The 22,297-nt window shown below is 38.4% G+C and overlaps 2 protein-coding genes across 2 annotated transcripts; both read right to left on the bottom strand.

Moving 5' to 3' along the window:
* Positions 1-652: 652 nt before the first annotated feature.
* Positions 653-22,042, bottom strand: LOC110049134 (uncharacterized). The gene is made up of 13 exons (XM_089273594.1): positions 21,729-22,042; positions 20,057-20,131; positions 19,031-19,084; positions 18,269-18,347; positions 17,023-17,068; positions 12,125-12,248; positions 11,652-11,760; positions 11,086-11,154; positions 6,510-6,611; positions 4,064-4,099; positions 3,633-3,747; positions 1,619-1,705; positions 653-853 (listed from the first exon to the last, which is right to left on the bottom strand). Exons 1-13 carry the CDS (start codon positions 21,776-21,778, stop codon positions 729-731), a joined length of 1,071 nt encoding a protein of 356 aa, XP_089129720.1. The 5' UTR covers positions 21,779-22,042; the 3' UTR covers positions 653-728.
* Positions 12,267-17,012, bottom strand: LOC149118485 (uncharacterized). The gene has a single exon (XM_089273186.1). The coding sequence runs from the start codon at positions 16,781-16,783 to the stop codon at positions 15,344-15,346; it is 1,440 nt and encodes a 479-aa protein (XP_089129312.1). The 5' UTR covers positions 16,784-17,012; the 3' UTR covers positions 12,267-15,343.
* Positions 22,043-22,297: the final 255 nt, after the last annotated feature.

The raw sequence follows: 22,297 nt of genomic DNA on the forward strand, positions 1-22,297 counted from the left end.
AACATGAGTGGTTTCCATAGGAGTGCAACGATCGTTGAAGTAGAACCGAGGTCTATTTCTGACAACGATCGGTAAACTAAGAGTGGTTTCCATATGATCGCATTGATCTCTGAACTTTTTTGCAGCGATCGTAGAGATTATATGCACGTGTACAACCTATTATTGGGTAGTTTACTTTCTGGCCATATTTTCAAACTAATTATAAAAATCAAAACAACAACAATAACAACAAAATAAACAAACAAAAAACCCGAAGACTTGTTTGTTGAATTAAACTTGAAAACTTTAAACTTTATTTTCCACATTAATTGATTTTATTTTCGGCACTGACAGCCATATAAATAAACGGATTAAATAAGTCGGCTTTGCTGGAGTTCTATGGACTTTGTCGCTGTGGAGAAATGCACGAGCTAAATTCCTTGGTAGTGTGGAAAACTTTATAGCAAATCGAAGACGGAAAGAGCCAAACGGCGAGCTGGTCTTTAGCACATTTCCAGATAATCTGAGGTATACAGCCGGCTAAAACGCCCGGGAAAGCAACTCTCTCCCTCCCTAAGCGAGAGACCCTGGGAACCAGGTCAGTGGGAAAGAAAAATCAGAAAGAAAAATCAAGACATACTGGTCAGCGGAATATAACCAAGATATGACTCACTTATAGTAAAACATTGGTTTATTGACGTTTGCAAGGAGGAGTAAATGCTATTTCCCTAGTTTGCAGTCACGCAGCGCTACGAAAAGTTTGGAATATCTGTTAGCGTGACACCCGACTGCTTTATCATGTAATTAGCAGCATAGTGTCCGCAGCGAACACAGTCATCCACTGATTTTCCTTGAGCCAACTGACTGAGGAAACCTGCAACAAAACAAAGAACGGCTGAAAACATGCTGGAAGGTTGATACACTTGAAAACACTCCACCCCAGAAAACGATTCTGGCTATCTAAGCTTCGACAATAAAAATAAGTTTTTGAAATACCCCTCTATATCAATTACCATCAGCAGTGTGGCTTATGAAATCTTTACCGGCAATTTTTGCGCTACATGTAACGTTTATACCAGTGAATTGCACATTACTTCCATGGAGCAAGTTTTTCTTTCTCTTTCTTAAACGGTTATCTAGGATTTTTTGTTGATCGTTCAATTTGTGAATTTTGTTCCCACCAGTTTCAGAAACTGCTGTTTGTCCTCTTTTTCCAAACACAACCCACTGAGTTAAACCATACTCCCAGACCAGGAATTCAGATGGAGCCCCATTTCACTATGGAAAAATGAAACAAACAAACAAACAAACTTAAATATACGTGCTGAGCTAGTACCAAGGACATTCTCGGAGCATTCTCGGATGATCGGATCGCTCACCGAGCCCCGAGCATATTTGAAATTCTAAATGGCCGCCACAGAACACAATAAAAGTAGTCTATTTTAATTTATTCTCTGATGCGATGCAAGGGCCCTCTGTGAATTTAGCTAGTTGCCACCGACTCCAGTTGTAACAAAATTCTAATTTCAATGTTTGGAAAACAAGTCAGAAAACGTTTATACCATCCCACAAAAGTACATAAAAAAAAACACCACTTTTTCTGCAAAATGCTTTAAGGAAATCAACTCTGTTTTCTCACCTCCTACAAAGGCATCACCAGCTCCATTAGTATCCACTATGTCTTCTTCTTTTATGGGAATGATTGGGTATTCTGTGACTTTACCATCTGCAAAGAGTCCATGAACAGAGAAGTGACTCGACTATAGTTGAAGCTTTCAAAGGTCAAGGTCAAAGGAGCTACGTCACGGTTTGCGAATCTTGAAAAGTTTAGCCTAAATGTTTTTCAAGTTCGTCATTTATAATTCGTGTCAATCTTCTCCATCACTGTTCCTAATTCTGTTCGCAGCCAAAATAACTCAAAATATCGTGACTGTGATTCTTTGTCTTTTTGCACTCGACAACAAAAGAATCTTGAAATTAAAACGTTAACTTTACATTTCACTTTCAGCGAAAGACAACAGAAAAAGAAGTTTAATCTCCGGGGTAACTTAATAATTCACAGGAAGAATGGGGGAACGTTACTATCTCATAGGGTAAAATATCCAGCTTCGTAACTCCTTTGCATCTTCCAGCTGACATACAGGGTTACATAATCTTCTTCAGAAACAAATTTTCAGGACTTTCCCAGGACTCAGACTGATTTTTCCAGGACTCTAAAATTCACATTAACCCTTTCACTCCCAAGATTTCAATGTTAAATATAGTTAAATGAAATTTAACATAGTTAACGACTAGGAGCTAGTCTGGTCAGTAGCGTTTTTGTAGGCGGTTGTTAGTGTCTTGGCCGTCTGTTAGCGTTTGTTTAGCGTTTGGTGCGTTCTGTAGCGTTTGATATAGTTCAATGCAATTTTACATAGTTTATGACCAGGAGCTAGTCTGGTCAGTTGCGTTTTTTGTAGGCGTTTGATATTGTCTTGGCCATCTGTTAGCGTTTGTTTAGCGTTTGGTGCGTTCTGTAGCGTTTGCAGTAGTCATATGGTCGTGACAGTCCTGGGGCTGACATTGTCCAGCCGTATTCTTGGTTAGTACGTGCGTTGTCGTCCCATGTGCTTGCAGTGTGTTCGTTGCTCTGTTAGTGTGGCGTTGTGGATTGAATTATAGTTAAGCAGTTCTCGGTGTTCCCTCCCTATCCCCCTCCCTCTTTTTTCTTTTTTTTTTCCCCCTTCCACTGAGCCGTCTGGCTTGAGTGTGATGGGTGCCTGCAGGGGGCCTGGCGCGGGGGGCTTGTGGCTTGATTGCAGGTTGGGCAGGCCAGTCGGGTGTTCTAGCGCCTTGGGGATGTGACTGCGGTTGCAGCCCCTGAGCTTCGTAGGCATCTTCCCTCCACTAGCGACTTGGGCGTTAATTCTCCTTACTGTCTGCCATACATTTCATATTTTTTACTTGAGTTTAACAGATTTCCAGAACTTTCCAGGACTAGTAGCCCTTTTCCAGGACTTCACTGTCCTGGAAAATGCCACAGTAAAATTCCAGGACTTTCCAGGTTTTCCAGGACAAGTACGAACCTTGGACATACTTACTTTGTTTTTCCAGTTAAAGCTTAGGAATTTGCTTTGGCAGTGAAACATTTTCCACAAAGAAACACCCAAGACTATGAGGCATTGTTTGGATGGCCATTCATGCACGTAACTCACTTTAGACAAGTAAAAGCCATTGGTGAGGACAAAATTTGAAGTCATATTTAAGACGAAAGCCGGCTTTGTGGTTGGTCTGGTCCGATATATGCGTTAAAGGTTACAGTACAATGCGAAACAAGTGTCTGGCAGCATCCTGCTTGCAGAACCTCTAATTTTTGCCTTTCTTCTCGATTTAAAGGAGCTCAGTCACGGTTTGAGCATATTGAAAAGTTTAGCCTCAATTTTTCAAATTCGTCGTTTGTAATCCGTGTTAATCTTCTCCATCCTTAGCCATCCTTGTTCCTTTATGGTTTATCATTATCTCTGGTGTTTTTCTATCTTATTAAACTGTTATTTTCAGATTTCCTAACATTTAAAGGTAATTTTGTATGTGGCCAAAATAACTCAAAATACCGTGACTAAGTTCCTTTAACGAAAGTCAACAGAGGCCCTCCTCACAGGGTGCAGAGGCCATACCTTTAACAACTATAGTAGGTTCCTTTCCTTGTGTTATCACCACAGTGCGAGGACGGCTTTTGTTGACTTTATCAAGAGCACCCATTTTCATTGCAATTTCTTTAATGTCTTCTGTCTGTCAAATGGACGAAATTATTAACAGCATGTTAGTAAACAAAAAACTCTTGGTAGGGAATTAACTTAGGTCAAAAACTGCACAAGAAGGACAATATCATAGAGATCTTTTGGTGTTTTGGAAATATCTATTGAATTGGATGTTTGTATGAAAGACTTAATTTAAGTGTTATTAGTATTCTTTATTGACAGCTTATCTGGAGTGCTGCAAATCAGGATTCCAGAAGCAGGTCACGAGGCCTCTGACAATCAACCTCCAAAGACATTTTTAAATTTTCCTTTTACACAATTGATGTGTACTGCAGAGATACACTCACCTTAAAATCATGCTCTTTGGCAAAAACTGTAGCTTCCTGGAGGGAAAATGAAGAAAACAGCATCCACTTGAATGCACTAGTTACTCACAAAGAAACCTCTCTCAAAGGATTAAGAGAATGCAATAAAGAATTTGCGGGCAGATATCTTCTCTAGGTACCATTCCACTATTTCTTCGAGGGGTGACTTGCATGTACATGTATATACAGTGAAACCTTGATATAAAGAAGGGCCAAAGGACTGACAAGATATGTTTGCTATGATGAGGTTTTGTTGTAACAAGGTTCTTTTCCATATATATTACTATTACTGGGGCGAGGAATATCCGTTATTCCGAGGACTTTGTTGTATAGAGGTTCCACTGTATATGGATGTTACATTTGTCTTACATTTTCCCACATTCTCACCGAGGTCTAGGTTTGCCAACTAAAAGTACCACTGATTATAATAATAGCTTTAAAGTTCTCTGTAACATTTGGATAACTTACTAAAATTTGTCGGAAGGACAAAAAAGGAATGGAAAATAAGTGGATTTGAAGTAGATCAGGAAAAGTATGGATTAAATACAGATTTAAAATGAGATTTTCTAGTTACTAATAATGATAGACAGAGGTTAAAATAGATTATTACCAGCTTGGAGTGGCACTATAATCATTTTATCAATTCATGTTCTGTCTAAAATGATGCGCAAACCTAGCTGTGATGAAATTTTAGACATGCCTGAACAAGTTATAAGATACGATATGTCCCAAGCCCATTCCATAGGGTGTTGCATTCGTTCTAGTGTAGTTAATTAGTTTTTTTTTTTTTTTCGTTGATCCTATCTCAGAACTACGATTTTACCTTCGGCTTAAGGTTTGGCGTGCTACTTAAAGTGAATTCAACTCTATACCAAGTACAGAGTTGTAATTCACTTTCGGTAATACGCAAACTTTGTCTCCTCCTGTTAACTTATATTTGTGTTCACGTAGTATAATGCAATCCTAATCCAGTTTGTATCGAGAATTTTTCGGATGGATTTATTCACCGATTTGCACCCCCCCCCCCTCCCTGCCACCCATCCACAGCAGGTGCAAATTACATCATTAGTGCATCCACGCAGTCACATATTCGCTGTATAGATTTTAAGTGTCTATGATTTCTGCAAAAAAAGTGAAGCCTTGGAGCTGACTCGCTCATAGCTGACATAGCTTATCCCGGCTTCTGTAGCATGAAGCGTCTAGGTGTATTTCTACTCCACCTGGACGGGATGCTAGTCCATCACAGGTCACTTCCCGCAATTTGTTAGGTTTCCCCAACAATTCGCCGGTACCCATTTATACTCCTGGGTGGAGAGAGGCACTGTTAGAGTTAAGTGTCTTGCCCAAGAACACAACACAGTGTCCCTGGCCAGGGCTTAAACCCAGACCGCTCGATCCAGGGACGAGCTCACTAACCATGAGGCCACCACGCCTCCACATGATTTCTGCCAAGCTGCATGTATTTTGACCTGCTAGCTTTCAAAAACAAGTAACTAAAGCCTGCGTTATCAGGAAAGAATGTTTTGTAGCTTGGCGACAACAAATGCCCATGATAGCCCTCAGATCTGTGGTCAGAAAATAAATTTTCTGATTTGTAGCACAACAAATTCGTTGTGGCCATAATTGGTTGTCAGAAAACAAAGCCTCCATGTTGTGTAACTCACCAAAAGGCTGTGTTTTGCGATCAGAATGGTTAATTCACCTTTTTTCATTTGTGAAAGCAAGATGTAAATTCGAGCAATGTAAACAAATACAAACAAAAAATTTAAAAACATTTGGGGATGCACTGTCTTGCAGGGTCACTGGTCAAAACTTTATTTTGTCGAGAAATAAGCTTATTTGTTACAAGTGTTGGCGATCTAAAATTGAATTCCAAGTGTCGCCAACAGTTCAAATGCCTTTCCTGGCAAAGATTTTGTCCGGTACAATTTAATACTTATAATTAATTAAAAACAATTTTACCACAGGCTTCAACTTCATATGTAGATCGTTATCTGTCATTCGATCAAACTTAGTTTTCCATATCTAGCCATTCCAACACCACCAAAGTAGACCAAACATGCAAAGTATGCGTGTGAACGCACTACTCTAATCTTTGATTACTACTAGTAGTCTGAGACATAAATAGATAGAAATAAAATTAAAATGGATTTGACTTGGTGCTACATGTAGGTCTGAAAAAGGAAATGAAAAATACAGGGCAGTAGCTTTGATAACTTTGTTACAAATAATAATAATAATAAGAATAATAATAATAACAACAACAACAACAACAATAATAATGATAATAATAGTTACATAATTATATTACATGCATTACTGTACTTCTGTGAAAAAAGTATTGCTCTGAAATGATCACAAATAAATAAATAATGCAGAGTAGTAATACTTATCATGAAAATAATAATAATCTTTACTGAACACTTACAGTTTCATTGCCAAATAGAATGTCAACATAAGGGAGGGCATCCGTCATTGGCTTTTTGAAAAACTGACATAAAAATGGCGCTGATAAATTCATCGTAAAGAGCTGCAAACAATAAAAAGAAAACAAAGTGAGTAGTCGTACATCTCACAGGAATAAAATGGAAATTTTCTGGTAAAAGAGTCCAATGTTAATTGATTGAATGATTGACAGACAGATGCAGGGATGGGTTGTTTGACTGACCGACTGACGAAATTCAAACCCTAATCTAAGCTACTACCTACACCATAAATAAAGTCTGAGAATTGTTTTTTGTTTTGTACTCTGAATGACTGACCATTTAATATGAGTTACACATTGTAAATTCTCAACTCCCCTTTCTCAAATTCTTTACTGTTAAGTTCTGAAAATGACAACCCTTTCAACTGGCATTACTTTCTGATGTAGCAATCTTTTTCCAATGCTAGTTTCAATTCATTACTATCAAAACATACAACATAATGTGAACTTTTGGAACAAGACGGTACATATGTAAAAGTCAAGTAACATTTTTCATGAATTGACCTCTGCTCAAAAGAATTTATTCACTGAACAGGGCTCGAAATTAACTTTTTCGTTCGGGAGCCAGCTGGCGACTAACGGAAAAATTTTGGTCGCCACCTTATTTTATATTTAACTTACACAAGAACACGATTTTATACGTTACTTTGCATGCAAGGAAAGTCACAATTGAAGAGCGAAAACAATTAGAAACAACACGAATAACACTTAGTTATAAAGCTACCATTGTTCTCAGGTGATATGTCTCTGGTCTGAAGGTAATGGTTGTCTCCATAGTCATTTTAAATGAAGCGAAGCGTAAGACGTTTCAAGCCCGTGGTTTTCACTGCGAGACGAGTCCTTGCGTATTTTCCCTTTGCTACTTCTTCGAAATGCCTTTCGCTGTCGACAGTTTGGTGAAATCCACCTTCCCTACATCAACAACTGATGAAGGATTCAAAGTTTGGATTAACCTTTTGGCTGAGTCTTCGTTCCCCTCACGTTAAACCCCACGCATTTCGTTCAAGTGATTGGTATCTGCCGTCATTTTCACAGCAAATGAAAAGCACATGGTGTTGAAGTGCGCCTCCGATCTCAGTTCCCGAAGAAGCCGCTGAAACAATATGGCGCGCCGTGAACGCAGTATCGACGTGTCGAAATACATTCAATTTTTTCGATTATCTTGAAATATTCAGACATTATTTTACTGGGGACGGAAAGGTGAGTTGTATACTAGCTACCGTATCCGATTGATTTCCTAATATAAAGATTTAAAAACAAAAGTTGTGTTGTGGTTTTCTTTAAATATCGGACAAAACGCGAGTCGCCAGTGCTCAATTGGCGAGTCGCCAATGCTTATCACAATTTGGTAATAAAAAATGGTCATCACTGACCTCGTTTTTGAGTTATGAGAGCTTAATGCTAAAATTAAGGGTGTTTTTAGCTGGTCATATCATTGCTATGGTAACCTATTGTTGATCAGTTGATGACTAACATTCTAACTATATCAATAAATAAACAATAAAATGTCCTAAATCTTAAAATTATTACTGAACAGTGAATCATAGAAAACTGTACATCACAAATTTAGCTCTCTTACAGCATTCATAACTTCCTTAACCCATTGACACCTGAATGAAATTGCCCGTGACCCACCCCTAATTCCCTGGCATTTGTTTGAAATATTTCAGAGTGAGCAAAAGCACAAAAATAAACCATATGCACAGTAACCACAGACACAACATCAGGTTTCAAGACATCGTTTATTTGAAGTTGAATAAATGAAGAGTCAAAATATTAAAAGATATTAACAAACAGAACTCAACCTGATGTGTAAAACTGATGAGAAACAAGAAATTACATTATTTCTTTACAGCGCGACAAAATGTGCCACAGAAGCTGAGAAAATTGACTTTGAGTTAATTATTGACTTTGGAGGACAAAAAACGAAGCCAAATAGGACAGAATTTCATTCTTGTACTATAACAACTAACATTTGAGAAAACAATGAAAAATAAAAGCGAAGAACTCATGTAAAACTCAATCTGAAAACAAGGAATCAAGTAATTTTGTCGCCGCACGACGAAAATATCATGATGCTGCGAAAGAAAAATGAAAGTTGTAAATTAAAAAGACGACAAAAACAAGCGAATTATTTTGAAATCAGTAGTATTTCAACTGTGTTAATTAGTGGCCATTTAGTTCTTTTCTCAGTGGTTTTGTACTAGCTGAATAAGACCCCAAAAAATATTTGAACGAAGCGAATAAACTAAATAAACAAAGTGCCTGGAGGTCCCCCTAAATTAAATACTGTGTCTCTATGTCCGGCAGCCAGACAGGTTTTTCAAAATACTCCATGTCCAGCAGTCAAAATTATTTTTTAAAAATTTCAGTTAACAATGTCAAATCCTTGTTTACATGGCTGAATACTAATTTTGGTGAGCCCGGCACCCAGTATATTTGGATTTATAACGTAGACTATTATAAAGTGACTGGCAGTCAAAGCGTTTGAATAGCACTCCAGTTAGCCTAAATAGCTCTCCGGTTAGGGTAACCTGAAAACACTGACCCCCGGTCTGCAGACCCCCGTGACGGACCGGGTCCGCAGACTACCTACGGACCGGTCTACGGACTACCCCTATGGACCCCCTCTACGGACCACCCCGCAAAATAGAATAAAAATAAGAAATACATATTTCACTTATGGGTTGTTTAATAGATTGTGCTGACGAAATTTCGAACTTTACATTTTGTAAATGTAACATTCTTAGGTTCAGGCTCGGGCATAAGTCATATCATTACACATTGCCATTTCCTTTGCTGTGGCCATACTCTATATGAAAGACCGTGAAAGCCTCCAGGAAGCCTGCAGGAAGCCTTGAAATTTGTGCACTTTCCCCTCCACAATTTTGTTCAGCCCATTCTCATGTGGATTCGTTAACTCATTCCAGGCTTCATAATTTGCTCAGCGCAAATTACAGATACAAATAAGCTTGAACGACCTAAAAACACATCTTCCATGGCCAGATTGAGCCCAGATTGAGCCACAAATGGAAGGTAACAATTTTCCTTCTTTTTGCCATCGGTATCTCATTACACTGAAAACAAACAGCTTTTAAGCTTTGGGGGGTGGTCTGTAGAGTGGGTCCGTAGGGGTAGTCCATGGACTGGACCATGGGTAGTCCGTGGACCCAGTCAGTAGTGGGGGTCCACGGACCAGGCGTCAGTGTTTTCGGGTTACCCCTCGAGTTAGCCTGTTTACGGTTAACTTTCATTAATGCTAAGGGTAACTCTATAAATAATAATTATTAAAAAATTCTGAAATTTGCTGGTCGGTTGCTGTGTTGCAGTGGTCATGAGTATCACTTGCGGCGACCTGGGTTCGATTCCTCTTGGGGTTGCCTGTCTTACAGTTCTTTTTACTGTGATTTACTTTATAAAAAATTTCTAAGTCTAACTGCCAGACATGGAGTATTCTAAAAAACCTGTCTGGCTGCCAGACATGTAGCCACAGCGTAAATTAAATATGCAGAAATCCAGCGTGCAAATTACTGTTCACTTTTAAAACCTAAAATTCCCAAATACAGGGAACCAAATGAAAGAAATGCGAAAGGAAGTTCAATAACAATAAATTTTCATTCAAGCTTGAGTTTTTGCCGAGCACTATTGCAGTCATTTTAACACCCGTGGCTTTACCAATCATTCCAAAAGTTGAATTCAACTTCGAAGTAATAATGTACATTACCATTTTTGTTTCCTAAGTCCAAAAAGCTGCTTTAAATCTGCAATCTGTCATCATAACTTACTTGAAAGCACTCTGATCTTCATGTTTCATGGCGGTTGTAGGAAGAAAAACTTCTTCACCAGAAAGTTTTGAGGACTCTGTACTCCTTGATCCTCGATTCTGAGGCCACCTAAACATTGATTTGTATTTTTCCTTTCTATTTTAAAGCCCAAATCAGTAATTTATCCGTCTTAGGAATGAAAAACAAGACCTTGGAAGTTTTTAGATTTGGCCTGCAACGCACCATGATTACCTGCACTTTTCGAGTGCACAATTTTAAGAAGAAAAACCGTCTTTCTAGGACCCCTAAAGTCCTCTAAAAGTATGCTGAGAAAGTCCATTCTGAATGGTTTATTTGTCCTCAAGAACAATAGAACAATAGGAGAACCAAAAAGTTTTCAGGGAGGGTAGGAAAGGCAATTGTCCCCCTATGCTTTTTTTCGGGCAGTTACAGGCAGCACAGGGAAATGGAGGAGTTTTTCACACAGGCAGTTACGGGCAGCACAGGTGTCAATGGGTTAAGGATTGCCATTGAACGTAATTCATACGGTAAAGAATACCACACTTTGGCAATCAAATTATAATGACCAATCAAAATCCACATCTTGGAACATGCTGGAAACCGCTTCGAGCCACGTTAAGCAGTTTTAATCATGATACCAAGGGATCTGGCATGGGTCACCTTAAAACAAAGGTGGAATTAACAATTTAAAAAATAGAAATAAATCATCATAATAGCGTTGTGACTTTTCATACCTTGTTTTCCTCAGCAGCATGCTTGCCAACTGTTACAATTGTTTCAGGGGATACTGTTAAGAAAAATCCCTGAGCAAAAGAAAACAATTTTAATTAGTGTAAATTATTAATTGGCTAGTGCATACGTTAAACCTGTGGATTTCTGTTATCTGTTATAATTTACAACTAGTCTCCTATTCTCACAAAGAAGGCTTCAAGTTTTAAATAGTATTTCGTTATTGAAAATTGGAACACCCGTGGGCGAATTAATGAGCTGTTTGCAAGGGATAAAACGGAATGGCAGTGAAAGCATCCTTAGTATATATATCAGAATGTAACTGTTCTTAAACGATCTAACAATGATTGATTGGAAAGATGATATGCTTAAGTCTCTGTTTGCTCAACCGCTTATTGAACAGACTGTGCTGTGATCCCACATGGAAATTACTACAAAAGCAAAAGAGCTTTAGAACAATGCCTTCCACATTAGCACAGCAGTGCTAAATGTTTTCAGAGATCCATGGTCTATTGCTAAACTAAACTAAAGTTAAGGCATGTTCAGTAACTGCTTCTCCTTACATACTTACACTAATATAAATATATTCAGCCTTCTCTACAAATTTCCAGTTTTCTGGTTTTTCCAAGTGATCTGTTTTGCTGTAAAAGTTTGCTGCAGCAAGATTTGCGACAAGAGACCTTAAAGGTAAATAATAACAAAATTGTACAACTATCATTACTAGATGACATTTTGGGTGGTCACTTATAGGAGATTTGACTGTATGTCCATAAGTTGTGGGTGAAAAATATTCTGAAGGCATAGCAGGAGCAGAGGAGTGTAGATTTGCCAGTACCACCATAGGGGAGATGGGCAGAGAAAATTGCTGGAACCATTATGCCAAGAATACTTGTAGAGAATTGTGTGATGGCATGTAAAAGGTGAATAAAAGGCCTTGTAAACCAGGGGGGTGTTTGCCATGGGAACATGTAATTATCTGATTGGAAGAAAAGTCGTGCCATGACTTATAAGCAGATAAGTATATCTGATCGATCCAACACTAACCTATGTTTTCCAGTTATGCACACAGCACAAGTTCCTGTTGGTTCTTTGTCATTGACCATATAGTTCACATTAACACCAGCTTCTCTGGCTTTTTCAGCCAGAATTTTTCCAAAGTCATCCTTGCCTGTAGATATGAACAGAACTTTTAACATGCCAGCCCTACATTTACTGCAATGGCTAAATCCAATACAATTACTAGCATGCACCATAGAACAGTCTATTGTTAGTGATACGCTACATGAAGTTATAAACTGATGATATATTTTTCATATATATTTTTCACAGATATCTGAAGTTACCGTACCCAAATTTGCAACTAGCAAATCAGCAACAGTGTCTAATGTCTCAATATTCTGCAATATCAAGTTATTAACCTGATATGGCTATGATGGCATGGTTACTTCGCTGAATTTTGGTATGGTAAATACCCGATTGTACCTTTTTTGGTGTGCTTTGGCTGTATATCAGGCTGTTTTTGGTCTTGCCATGGGTATTTTGGCTCGACTATGTCTCATCAACATATGAATGAAGGCTCAAACCAATATTACCCGACATGCTGCCGAAGCCTACCAAATAGGGACGACCAGGTATAAGTACCTTATCACAAAACAATTATTCAAGCAGCAGCACCACCAAAGAGTTATCAACAAATCACAGCATGATGGTCACCATGGTTAACATGTGTACTAGTCCTCCACAGGAATCAGTGACTAACCAATAGACCTTTTGCATGCCGCGCAGGGACTGGTCACTGGAGGTATGCGACCCCCATCTTTGATATGACACATGGCTAATTATTAATGTGCACCTGTGTTGACCTTTGCTCGTTAGCTTAAAATGACAGCTAATAGTGAAGAAACTTGTAAAACTTTAACCCAAAGATACCTAGATGAGTTTATCAAGGAAAAGAAATCAGATCAGAGGGCTCAGGCATTCTTCGTGGAAGATTATGTTCACTATCTTTTTATCACATTTCACAAAGCAGAATGTTGTGTTATGAAAGGAAAATGCTATCGATCGATGTCTAGGTCGGAAAAGCCGCATGAGATAAAATGATCTTGGAATTCAGCGACTCAGGGTCGAATATTGTGTTTAGAAGATGTTCTTGCAAAGCCGGGCAGGGACATTATCATCATCTCTCGGCTTTAGCCTACGCAGTGTTGAGTTCTATGAAGGAGAGTGATGGTGCTTCAGCTTGTACTTCAAAGCCCCAGCAATGGCATGTTCCTAGAGGTGCAAAAATCGACCCGCAACCCTGGATGCAGCTAAATTTTTCAAAACCATCAGTGGAAAAGGAATCAGCAAGAGGTGCATCACTGTGCCTTTACGATCCAAGACCTCTCAAGAGAAAGGACTCGGAGGAAAGCAAACAAATATTTTAAGAGTTTCAAGATAAATTTAAAAAGGTATGCCCAACTGCACCAGTTGTTCACGTGGAAAATGATAGTTCTACCACCGTTTAAACAAATTTTGGTGAATACCTTAAGGGCAGTCCATTAAGTTATCAGCTACCTTCAATTGATTGTATTGGAAATCAAACAAACATATATGGCGAGTTACCATTTAAACTTCCTGTGCTGAGTGATGACTGGAATGAATATGTACATGGGTTTCAAAATGTAGATCTTAGCTTCATTACCTTGTCGCCAAAAGATACATCACAACTTGAATGTGACATGAGAGAGCAAAGTGGAAGTGCAAAGTGGAAATTAGGGCCCGGACGCACTGGGCAAATTTTTGTTTATTTTGCGAAAAAATCTGTCATCAATTCCCTGAGACAAGTGGGTCCGGTGATTTTTAGATCTACCAAATTTTGTCAAGGCTTACCAAACTTCAAAGACGCCGTCGTCCTGCCTCGGAGCAGGACAAATTTTTGTCAGGCGTGAAATCTGACAGATTTGTCAATTTACACGCCATGATTTGAAGGAAAATGTCAATCAAGTCAGTCCGAAGCCCGCCAAAATTAAATTTATATTTGCGCGGCAATCAAACGATAAACATGGAAGATTCATACCTCGGTATGCTCCATGACGGTCCGTTCGCACAGTACGACTATTACGGTTCCCAAGTCTACGTTAACGTTCCAGCTGCATCTCCAGGACCAAGCTCTGCTCAATTTGTACATCCGTATGTCCACCCGAGTCAGCCGAGTACAAGTACAAGTGCAAGTTTCACGACTACATGTTATCAAATGGAAAGCAGCCAAGCTGAGGATTCAAGAGCAGACGAGAGCAGAAAAAGGGGCAAAGATCCAAAGAAACAAGCGGCAAAGTATGGTGTTAATTTCCATGTGATTGACACTTGTGGTTAACAAATATTTTGCTGTGATTCAGTGCGCCCACGCTTGACAAATTTTGTCGAGATTCTTGGAAGGGCCAAACAAATTTTGTCAGTCCAGTGCGTCCGGACCCTTAGAGAGAGCAAAGCGCATCACTGCATCTCAGTTTGGCCAGGTTATCAAAAGAAAGGCAGCTGTCACAGAAAAGTTTCTGAATGAACTGCTTCAAGGAAAAACAATTCAGACACCAGCTATGAAGTATGGTTTGACCAATGAGATCAGGACTGCAAAAGAGTATCTTGATTGTGGACAAAATAAAAAAATGTACAAGAGTGGACTAGTGGTTAACCCAGCATTTTGTTGGTTAGGGGCTTCACCAGATGGCATTATTTATGACCTTTCAATGGGAGAAAATCCCTTTGGGATTTTTGAAGCTAAATGTCCATTTTTGTGGAGCGGGTAAAAAAATAATTGACATTATTAGAGAAAATAAGTAATTTTACTTAAAGTAAACAGACAATGGGATTAAGTTGAAAGAAAATCACAGCTACTACTATCAAGTCCAGGGCCTAATGGGCATCACTGGGCTTAAATGGTGTGATTTTTGTGTTTGGACTGGTGTAGATTTCTTTCAGCAAAGAATTATGTTCGATCAAACCTTGTGGAATAATATGCTTTCCAAATTAACAAATTTCTTCTTTGAACATTCTCATACATTCCTCACAATGAAAGGATGCTAACTTCCCTATTATTAATGACATCATACCAAGCCATTATCTTGTGGTAAATGTTTTAAGCTGTGAAATTAGGCCTTTGAAACAATTTTTGTCTTTTTTTTTGGCTCTTGGTTGTTTCTGTATTGTTGTATTTTCATTGACAAGTTTACATTTACACAACAAATTTCTGAAATACATACAAATTCTATGTATCTTGCATTTCAGCTAATAAAAGACAGTTGCAATTATTAGTTGTTGTGCAATGAATGGTGACTGAAAATTCACCAAAAGTGCACAGACTGTCCAGATCTGATTAAGCAGACCAGCCTGATTAATTGGAAATACATTTTGTAGTATTTTAAATGTCTTGATTCTGCTTATTGCTCTGTCGACATGTATTCTCAAATTTGCAATTTCCTGAGTCTCTTTTACTTGATCCTCTGAAAACTGTCCCTGATTATTGAGGAAAGGAGAAATATTAAGAGTACATCCTAGAGGCTCTAGTTGGTCATTTATTGCAAAACCTGCATCAGCCATTACATTGTCTCCTCTTTCAAGCAATGTGAGAATTCCAGACTGTTTGGTGATTTCCTTGTCCGATATCCCTCCTGTATACAACTGAGATACAAACGTAACACTGCCTGAGGGTGCAATACCCAACAGAGCTTTGGCTGTAGTGGTACTTTTGTAGTGTGAAAAACTTTGAGACTGCCTTAACAAAGAGGAAGGTGTCTGGATCTTGAATTCAGTTGCATCAAGGATCACTCTTGTTGAAGGAAATTTTCTAAAACTGTCAGGCATTGTTTCTTGAATCGTGTGTTTGGGCAACCAAAAATTAAGAGAACCCAAGACAAAATAAAGCAGATTTATCCATGATGTAAATATTTCTGAAACAGTAGCAATGGGAATGTTGAATAAGTTGGCAATATGCTGCAGTGGGAGACCCAAACGCAATCTTGCAAGGGTCAAAAAGAGTTTGTCCTCCTTTGACAAAGCTCTGTTAGTGTGACGTGTTCTGACATTAGCCGTTTGTGTGCTGTCCTCATCTCCATCAGGCAGGTTCCCATGAAGATTTCGGCTCCAGTAACTCATGTTTTCAGCATGACAGAAAACAAAAGTCATAAATTCTCTATAGCTGGATGCATTTTGAAAGCCAGAGTAAAAGTGGATGTCATCATCACTACCTTCAAATCGTTTAAACGAGAACGTCATATTATCAATCCTTGATTTTACTGATATAAAATTGGATTTCAAAATCTTTATTTCATCATCCTTTTCTTGAAGTAATTTCGTCAAATGCTCAATCTCACGATCCTTTTCCTGGCAATGACTGCATAGAGTTTTCTCTTCACCTTTCCCCATTCTGCATGAACTTGTCTTTGACAAGCGCTGATTGACTGGTGTTTTCCAGGGGAATACTGAGGTCACAGCATCGTCCTTGAGAACTTTAAGCCCACCAAGTGTTGTTTGGTAATCATCAGCCGTAAAATGAAGAGAACACACTAGAGTGTGCTCAGTTATAGTAAACAATTCCCCCACATCACGACGTATTTTGACCTTCCATTTCTTCTTTTTTGACTCACATTTTGGAAAGCGATGAAAGGATAGTTCTTTTTCCCTGGATGACTTCGAATGGCAGAGAGGAACACAACAATGGTTAACCATGTTTGACCTGCTTCACCTTTTAAGATGGCGGATGCATACCTCCAGTGACCAGTCCCCGCGCGGCATGCAAAAGGTGTATTATGACTAATTAAGAGATTCCTCAACAATTACCCATCATTGATCATTAATAATATTGAATGATGTCATTAATGTCAATGCTGTTCTTATTAACTTATTCATGTCTGATCATAAATTAAAGTACAATCATTTGACGGTCAAGCATTGAACTAGGAACTCACCAATGCAGCCCATGTATGATATTGTTTTATCCTTTCCTAAAAGCCACTGCAAGAACAATTGCAAGAGGAAATAGACAAAAATCAATTATTATTATTATTATCAAGCAGTCCTAAATTTATTTACAAAGGAGTAGACTTGTTCCAACAATAATCAGGTGAATTTCACAAGTCTGTAAATTTAAACATGCCAATATTAATACGCTCCACTTACATCTTTGTAGGTTGAATCTAGATAGTGGAATAAAACAGCTCAATACCAAGAAACAATTTTTTTACAATTAAGTCACAATCTTCACTTGATTGACCAGAAAATTTAAGTTAACAGTTCAATTTCCTTGTTATTGTCAGGCACTCAGATGTTACAGAACAGCACTATAATTTATTAGAAAATAGCCGTACAGTGTATGTAAATATGCACGCTAATTGGTTTAAAATCGTGTTTCTCTAACTCGATAGAAGCACAGAACTGGCACGAGCTGTTGACATAATGATGGCATGAGCAAAGAGAATTTACATTTAATAATCAAAGTAAACGAGTAGTTTTCTTTGTTTTGGCCATGGAATTTTTGTAAACGAAATACAAAACATATTCTCTGTGTTTCTGTCGAGTTATAGAAACACTCGTGAAAGTTTGGGAGAACTCAAAAAAGCTGGGGAAACACCTGCTTGTCAGCTCAGTTCCCACAGCAATTCTCATTTTTCCAAACTTCCACTTTTTCCATGTTTACATAGCCTCATCTAAACAAGCGTCTAGTGTCTATCAACTTTATTGGTCACAAAATTACAATATAATTAAAAAGAAGAAAGGACCAATAGGAATTGCGCAAACGGGAAAATAAAGTTACCCATGCGAGGCGCAACCCTAGAAGCTAGTAAGAATGGTGATAGAAAATCTTAAATTTGATAAAAATTACAATAAAATCTAATAATTACTTATAGTTAAAAATTATAGTTGAGACAGTTATGCAAACCTGAGACGCAGTCAAGGGTTTGCATAAATTTGAGAATCCTTTCAACCCCCTAGGTGTTTAGATGACTCAGGCTAAGTAAACATGGAAAAGGTTTTCTATTGCTACTTCTACCCAATTAGAAAATAATGCAACCCTGTGAGCAAGTACAAGTTCAGGATGATCACACATACATGCAGTAATGCTCTCATCAAAAACAAAATGGGCAAGGTAATATAAGAATTCTCTTCATTCTAGAAATCACATTAATTATGTATTGGCATGAACTCATGTATTACCTGAGCAACTCGCGCGGTGTTTTGCGCAGCTCCTCCAGCAATGTATTCTGCATTGAATTTATCGATCATTTCTTTATAACTGAAAGCAGAAAATTTAAGGCATTAGCTAACTATGAGCTTATCCTCTAATGTTGTATAGTGGCTTGATTCTGCAGACAACTCTCTGACAACTCTTGTGCTGATTTTCTCAAGCCTAGCTCAAAAATTTATATATCGATAGGTGTTCAACCATTCACAAGTATGTGCAGTTCCAGACAATATTCATACTCTCCCCACAGAAGGGATTGGAATTTCCTGGGGGTGAGGGATTTTGTACAACCAAAACATTTGAAGGAATGTATAAGGCTTAACTGGAATTTCCAAAGGGGTGGAGGGGGAGGGGGGTCGATGACAAAATCCCTTCTGTGGGGGAGGTATTTCTGGCCTATAAGTGCTCTATCTTTTCCTTGAAAATCTGTGGGGAAGAATGCTAAACAGGCAAGCAAACAAGCGTGACTGTGAGCATGACGTGTGAGTAGCAATTCTGCAAGCTTCTAGTTGTGCGGGCATCGGAAGATGAGTGAAAAGAGAGACTGCAATGGTTTCATACAACATTTTGGATGCCCAGCACTCTATTGAAGAAGTAATCCTACTGGTTGGTCTACAAAGTTATAATGCACATCTGTCAGTAACCTTTATAAGTGATATGCAGCGCATGCCAAACTCTGCTGTAATGTTTGTCTCCTATGGTGCGACTAAAAAGTTAACTATAATGTAGCTTACATGGGTTTGTGCTTCTCTTCAGCTAAAATAGCATTGTTGGCATCTAGTCCATATCTGTAAAGGCCAATAAAAACATAATTTAAGAAATAAACTAGGGGTTCCATATTGGAAGTGAAGTGCTGTCCCATGTAGAAAGATGGTGGGGTGAGACATGAAGATATCACATGGATATGAGCGCACTAACCATGAGGCCACCCCAAATCCACCATGGGGTCTTAAGTTGGTATGTGATACCTTTATCTTAATGGTAAGTGTCATAAATCAAATGCCACCAAGAGGAATGAGCAAGACAGTGCAAGAGGAAAATACATGCCATCTGATAGAGTGCGGAAAAAAATAACAAATTATACGCAGTAATTTTCAGGGGAAAATGCAGAAAAATGCATTGATTATGCAGAAAACACACTGGGTTTTGTGGAAATTTTAACAGTTAACAAAACGATAATAAAGCCTAGTTCCAGTTTTTCTCTCTCTTTATCATAACCGCCAACTTTGACATATGCTTGATCTGTTTCTAGTATTAATTTTGTTGACAGGTATTTCTTTATTTAACACAGGTTTTCCGTAGAATTTTGCATGAAGAATTTGCTGTTGCATTCTTGGGACATCTGTAACATTGCATCGGACAATGAAAAACTAGTTTCCAGGCTTTTCGCCTAAAGTAGGTTGGAATGCCTGGATGTTGAAAATCATCACAAATGAAATGGTGTGTTTTCATCACTGTTTAAGGAAAAAAACTACTTCAAAATAATCAATCTCTTCGAACGCTTTCCTTTGCATCAACAAATATACTCCCTTCAAACGCGCTTCCCAACGGATGTACTCAACGAACGGTCAAAGCACGAGTTCACAGATTCAAGTCTGTTCATCATAAATTCACATATGGCAGACTTTCTACACAGTGGGGCCTGGGAACTGCTAACAAACAGATAACCTTAAGTCGAGATATCAGGACAGAAAAAGGAGGCCACCCTATGTGGGCAGCAATTACCAATCTAAGTTATTGTAAAGGTAAAACCAGCCTACTTGTCCAGGAAATCTTTATCCACTGTGGCGGAGATGTCCAGGAGAGGATTTCCCATTGCAAGTACTATTCCTTCCCTTTGGAAAGAGGTTCAGTGTTAATTTAAACAGTCAAAATTACCTTTACCATACGTGTATCTTGTCACTTAAAAACCGTAAAATGATGCTCTTTTAAAACTCAACCATGTAGGCCTGATATTTATTTGAAACAAGCAGGCATTTATTTGGGGCCCATCATTTATTTAAATTTGCTACTTCCTGTGTATTTGTGAAATTAATTGAAGGCTGAAAAAAAATTCAGGCCTGAACGGGATTTTTAATAAATATATGACTTTTTGCTATTGGGTTAGGTCAAATTTTGATATATTTTTTTTTAACCTGGGGCACAAGTGTTGAGTGTTGATTGAACGTTTGTAGCTGTAATTAAGGTCATTCCCCAGTATTGCATTGCGCAGCCCTACTGCACATAATTTCATGTGTGATTAGCACGCCCATTAAAAAAATGGTGGCTTTTTCTTTACGGCTGGACCTCGCCATAGAGGTGAATCGTCATTTTCTCGCAAATGAGTATAGTGACCTATCATTTTCTTCTGTTGTTTTGAATTGAGTGATAAATTTCTCTGTGTAAAATAAATACGAAACATTTCTCACTGTCGAACAAAAAGCAATCGTAGGAAACGTCAATTTAGCAAGCAATTGTGACTACAATCATGGTGCTATTATAAGGATTTATTGGGTATAAACAAGGTGCTGTTGCTCCTATACAAACATGGGGACCCCTCATTTTTATTTGAAAATTTAAGTTCCTACAATATAAAAAAATCAGTGGGCAAAGTTTCACAAAAATCTCAGTGCAGGTTCTATTTCAGTGGAATGACCTTAGCAAGCAACAACACGGAGGGGGAGGAAAATATGATAATCACAATGCGCATGTGCATATTTCGCAATCACACAGAATGGAACAAAAGATGTTACAAACTTGTGAATCGTTTTCCGTGCAGAACATTCTTAGAGTGACAAAATACACATCAAACTACATTATATAACATAAAACAACAATTAGAATTGCCACTCAAGCTAAGATAGACCATTATGGACTCGGTGCAATTGCCGGTCGAATGAATAGTAAAACTCTCGTGAAATAACATCACGAGCACTTATAATTCGAAATCAATTAAGTTGATGTGCTTGGACTGAATCAAAAAAAACGATTAAACTTACTTTGTCATGTTGTAAATAAAAGTTTCAGTGCGGTTGACTCTAAGGATGGTTGAAATCTGGCAAGGTGCTGGCGTGTGAAGGGTCGAACCAAAGTTTTCCAACCGCTTTATGCTTACGTTAGGAAAGGACTGGTACGACTTGTATTACCCAATCGCTGGTTAGACACATGCCGGGTATGTCATGCTTTTCACCTGATCTCAACTTACAGTAAAACTACTTAAAACTTAGCGCCTAAAGCTGGGTCGTCCTAGCAATCTAGTAAATGATCTTGCACGGGTCGCAGATCGATAGCATTGTCTAAGATTACCAGCAGAGATACTGCTATAATTCTGTGACAAAAAATACGGATCCAGCAGAGGACGGGAGCGAGAACGATGCCTTACAAATGTCAAAGGATTTAAATAATCTGGTTTGACAGTAATAAATTAAATGAAATTAAATGAAAGCTCCTTACTTCATCTCCACGTCCACGCGACTCTTCTTTGCCTCCGGTTCAGCCGCCATTTTCCACGCCTAGGAAAAACCACAGGCAACCCAAGAGTCACTGAAGAACGCTCTTCACCAGTCCCCAACTGAATTTCCTTGGCACGAAAGGTCATTCTCGTCCCCATAGCCCCATAGCCCTTTTCGCTTCTCCTGGTCTCCAAGATATTGACGGAAAATAAATTGGTCAAATTCTAGTTCATTTTCACCTAACCGAATGGTAGATTTTTTTGGTGGTTAGATAGTAAAATCCAGTGGCGGATCTAGGAGGGGGAGGGGGTCCGCCCTTATTTTGGGTAAATAATAATAATAATAATAATAATAATAATAATAATAATAATAATAATAATAATAATAATAATAATGAATCACAGAAGGAAGAAAAGCCGGCACCTCAGGGCAAGCAAAAAAAACACCGGGGCTCCCCTTAGCTAAAGGTCTGGATACGCCACTGAAATCACTTTGTACACAAACTTAAAATTAAAACTTTGGCAAATCACGCAGTTCACAAAATAGATTATACCCTCAACAAAGAGGAAG

This window comes from Orbicella faveolata, unplaced genomic scaffold (assembly GCF_042242905.1).
Source record: "Orbicella faveolata isolate gen_17 unplaced genomic scaffold, um_ofav_v1 contig_1, whole genome shotgun sequence".
Classification (NCBI taxonomy): Eukaryota; Metazoa; Cnidaria; class Anthozoa; order Scleractinia; family Merulinidae; genus Orbicella; species Orbicella faveolata.

Excerpts from the sequence above, each read along its gene's own strand:
- LOC149118485 (XM_089273186.1), bottom strand. The coding sequence starts at position 16,783 with ATGGTTAACCATTGTTGTGTTCCTCTCTGCCATTCGAAGTCATCCAGG.
- LOC110049134 (XM_089273594.1), bottom strand. The coding sequence starts at position 21,778 with ATGGCGGCTGAACCGGAGGCAAAGAAGAGTCGCGTGGACGTGGAGATG. Across the intron at positions 17,069-18,268 it reads ACACCGCGCGAGTTGCTCAG|TGGCTTTTAGGAAAGGATAA; the intron begins GTAATACATGAG and ends TTGTTCTTGCAG. Across the intron at positions 11,155-11,651 it reads CTGAATATATTTATATTAGT|GGATTTTTCTTAACAGTATC; the intron begins GTAAGTATGTAA and ends TCTTTTGCTCAG.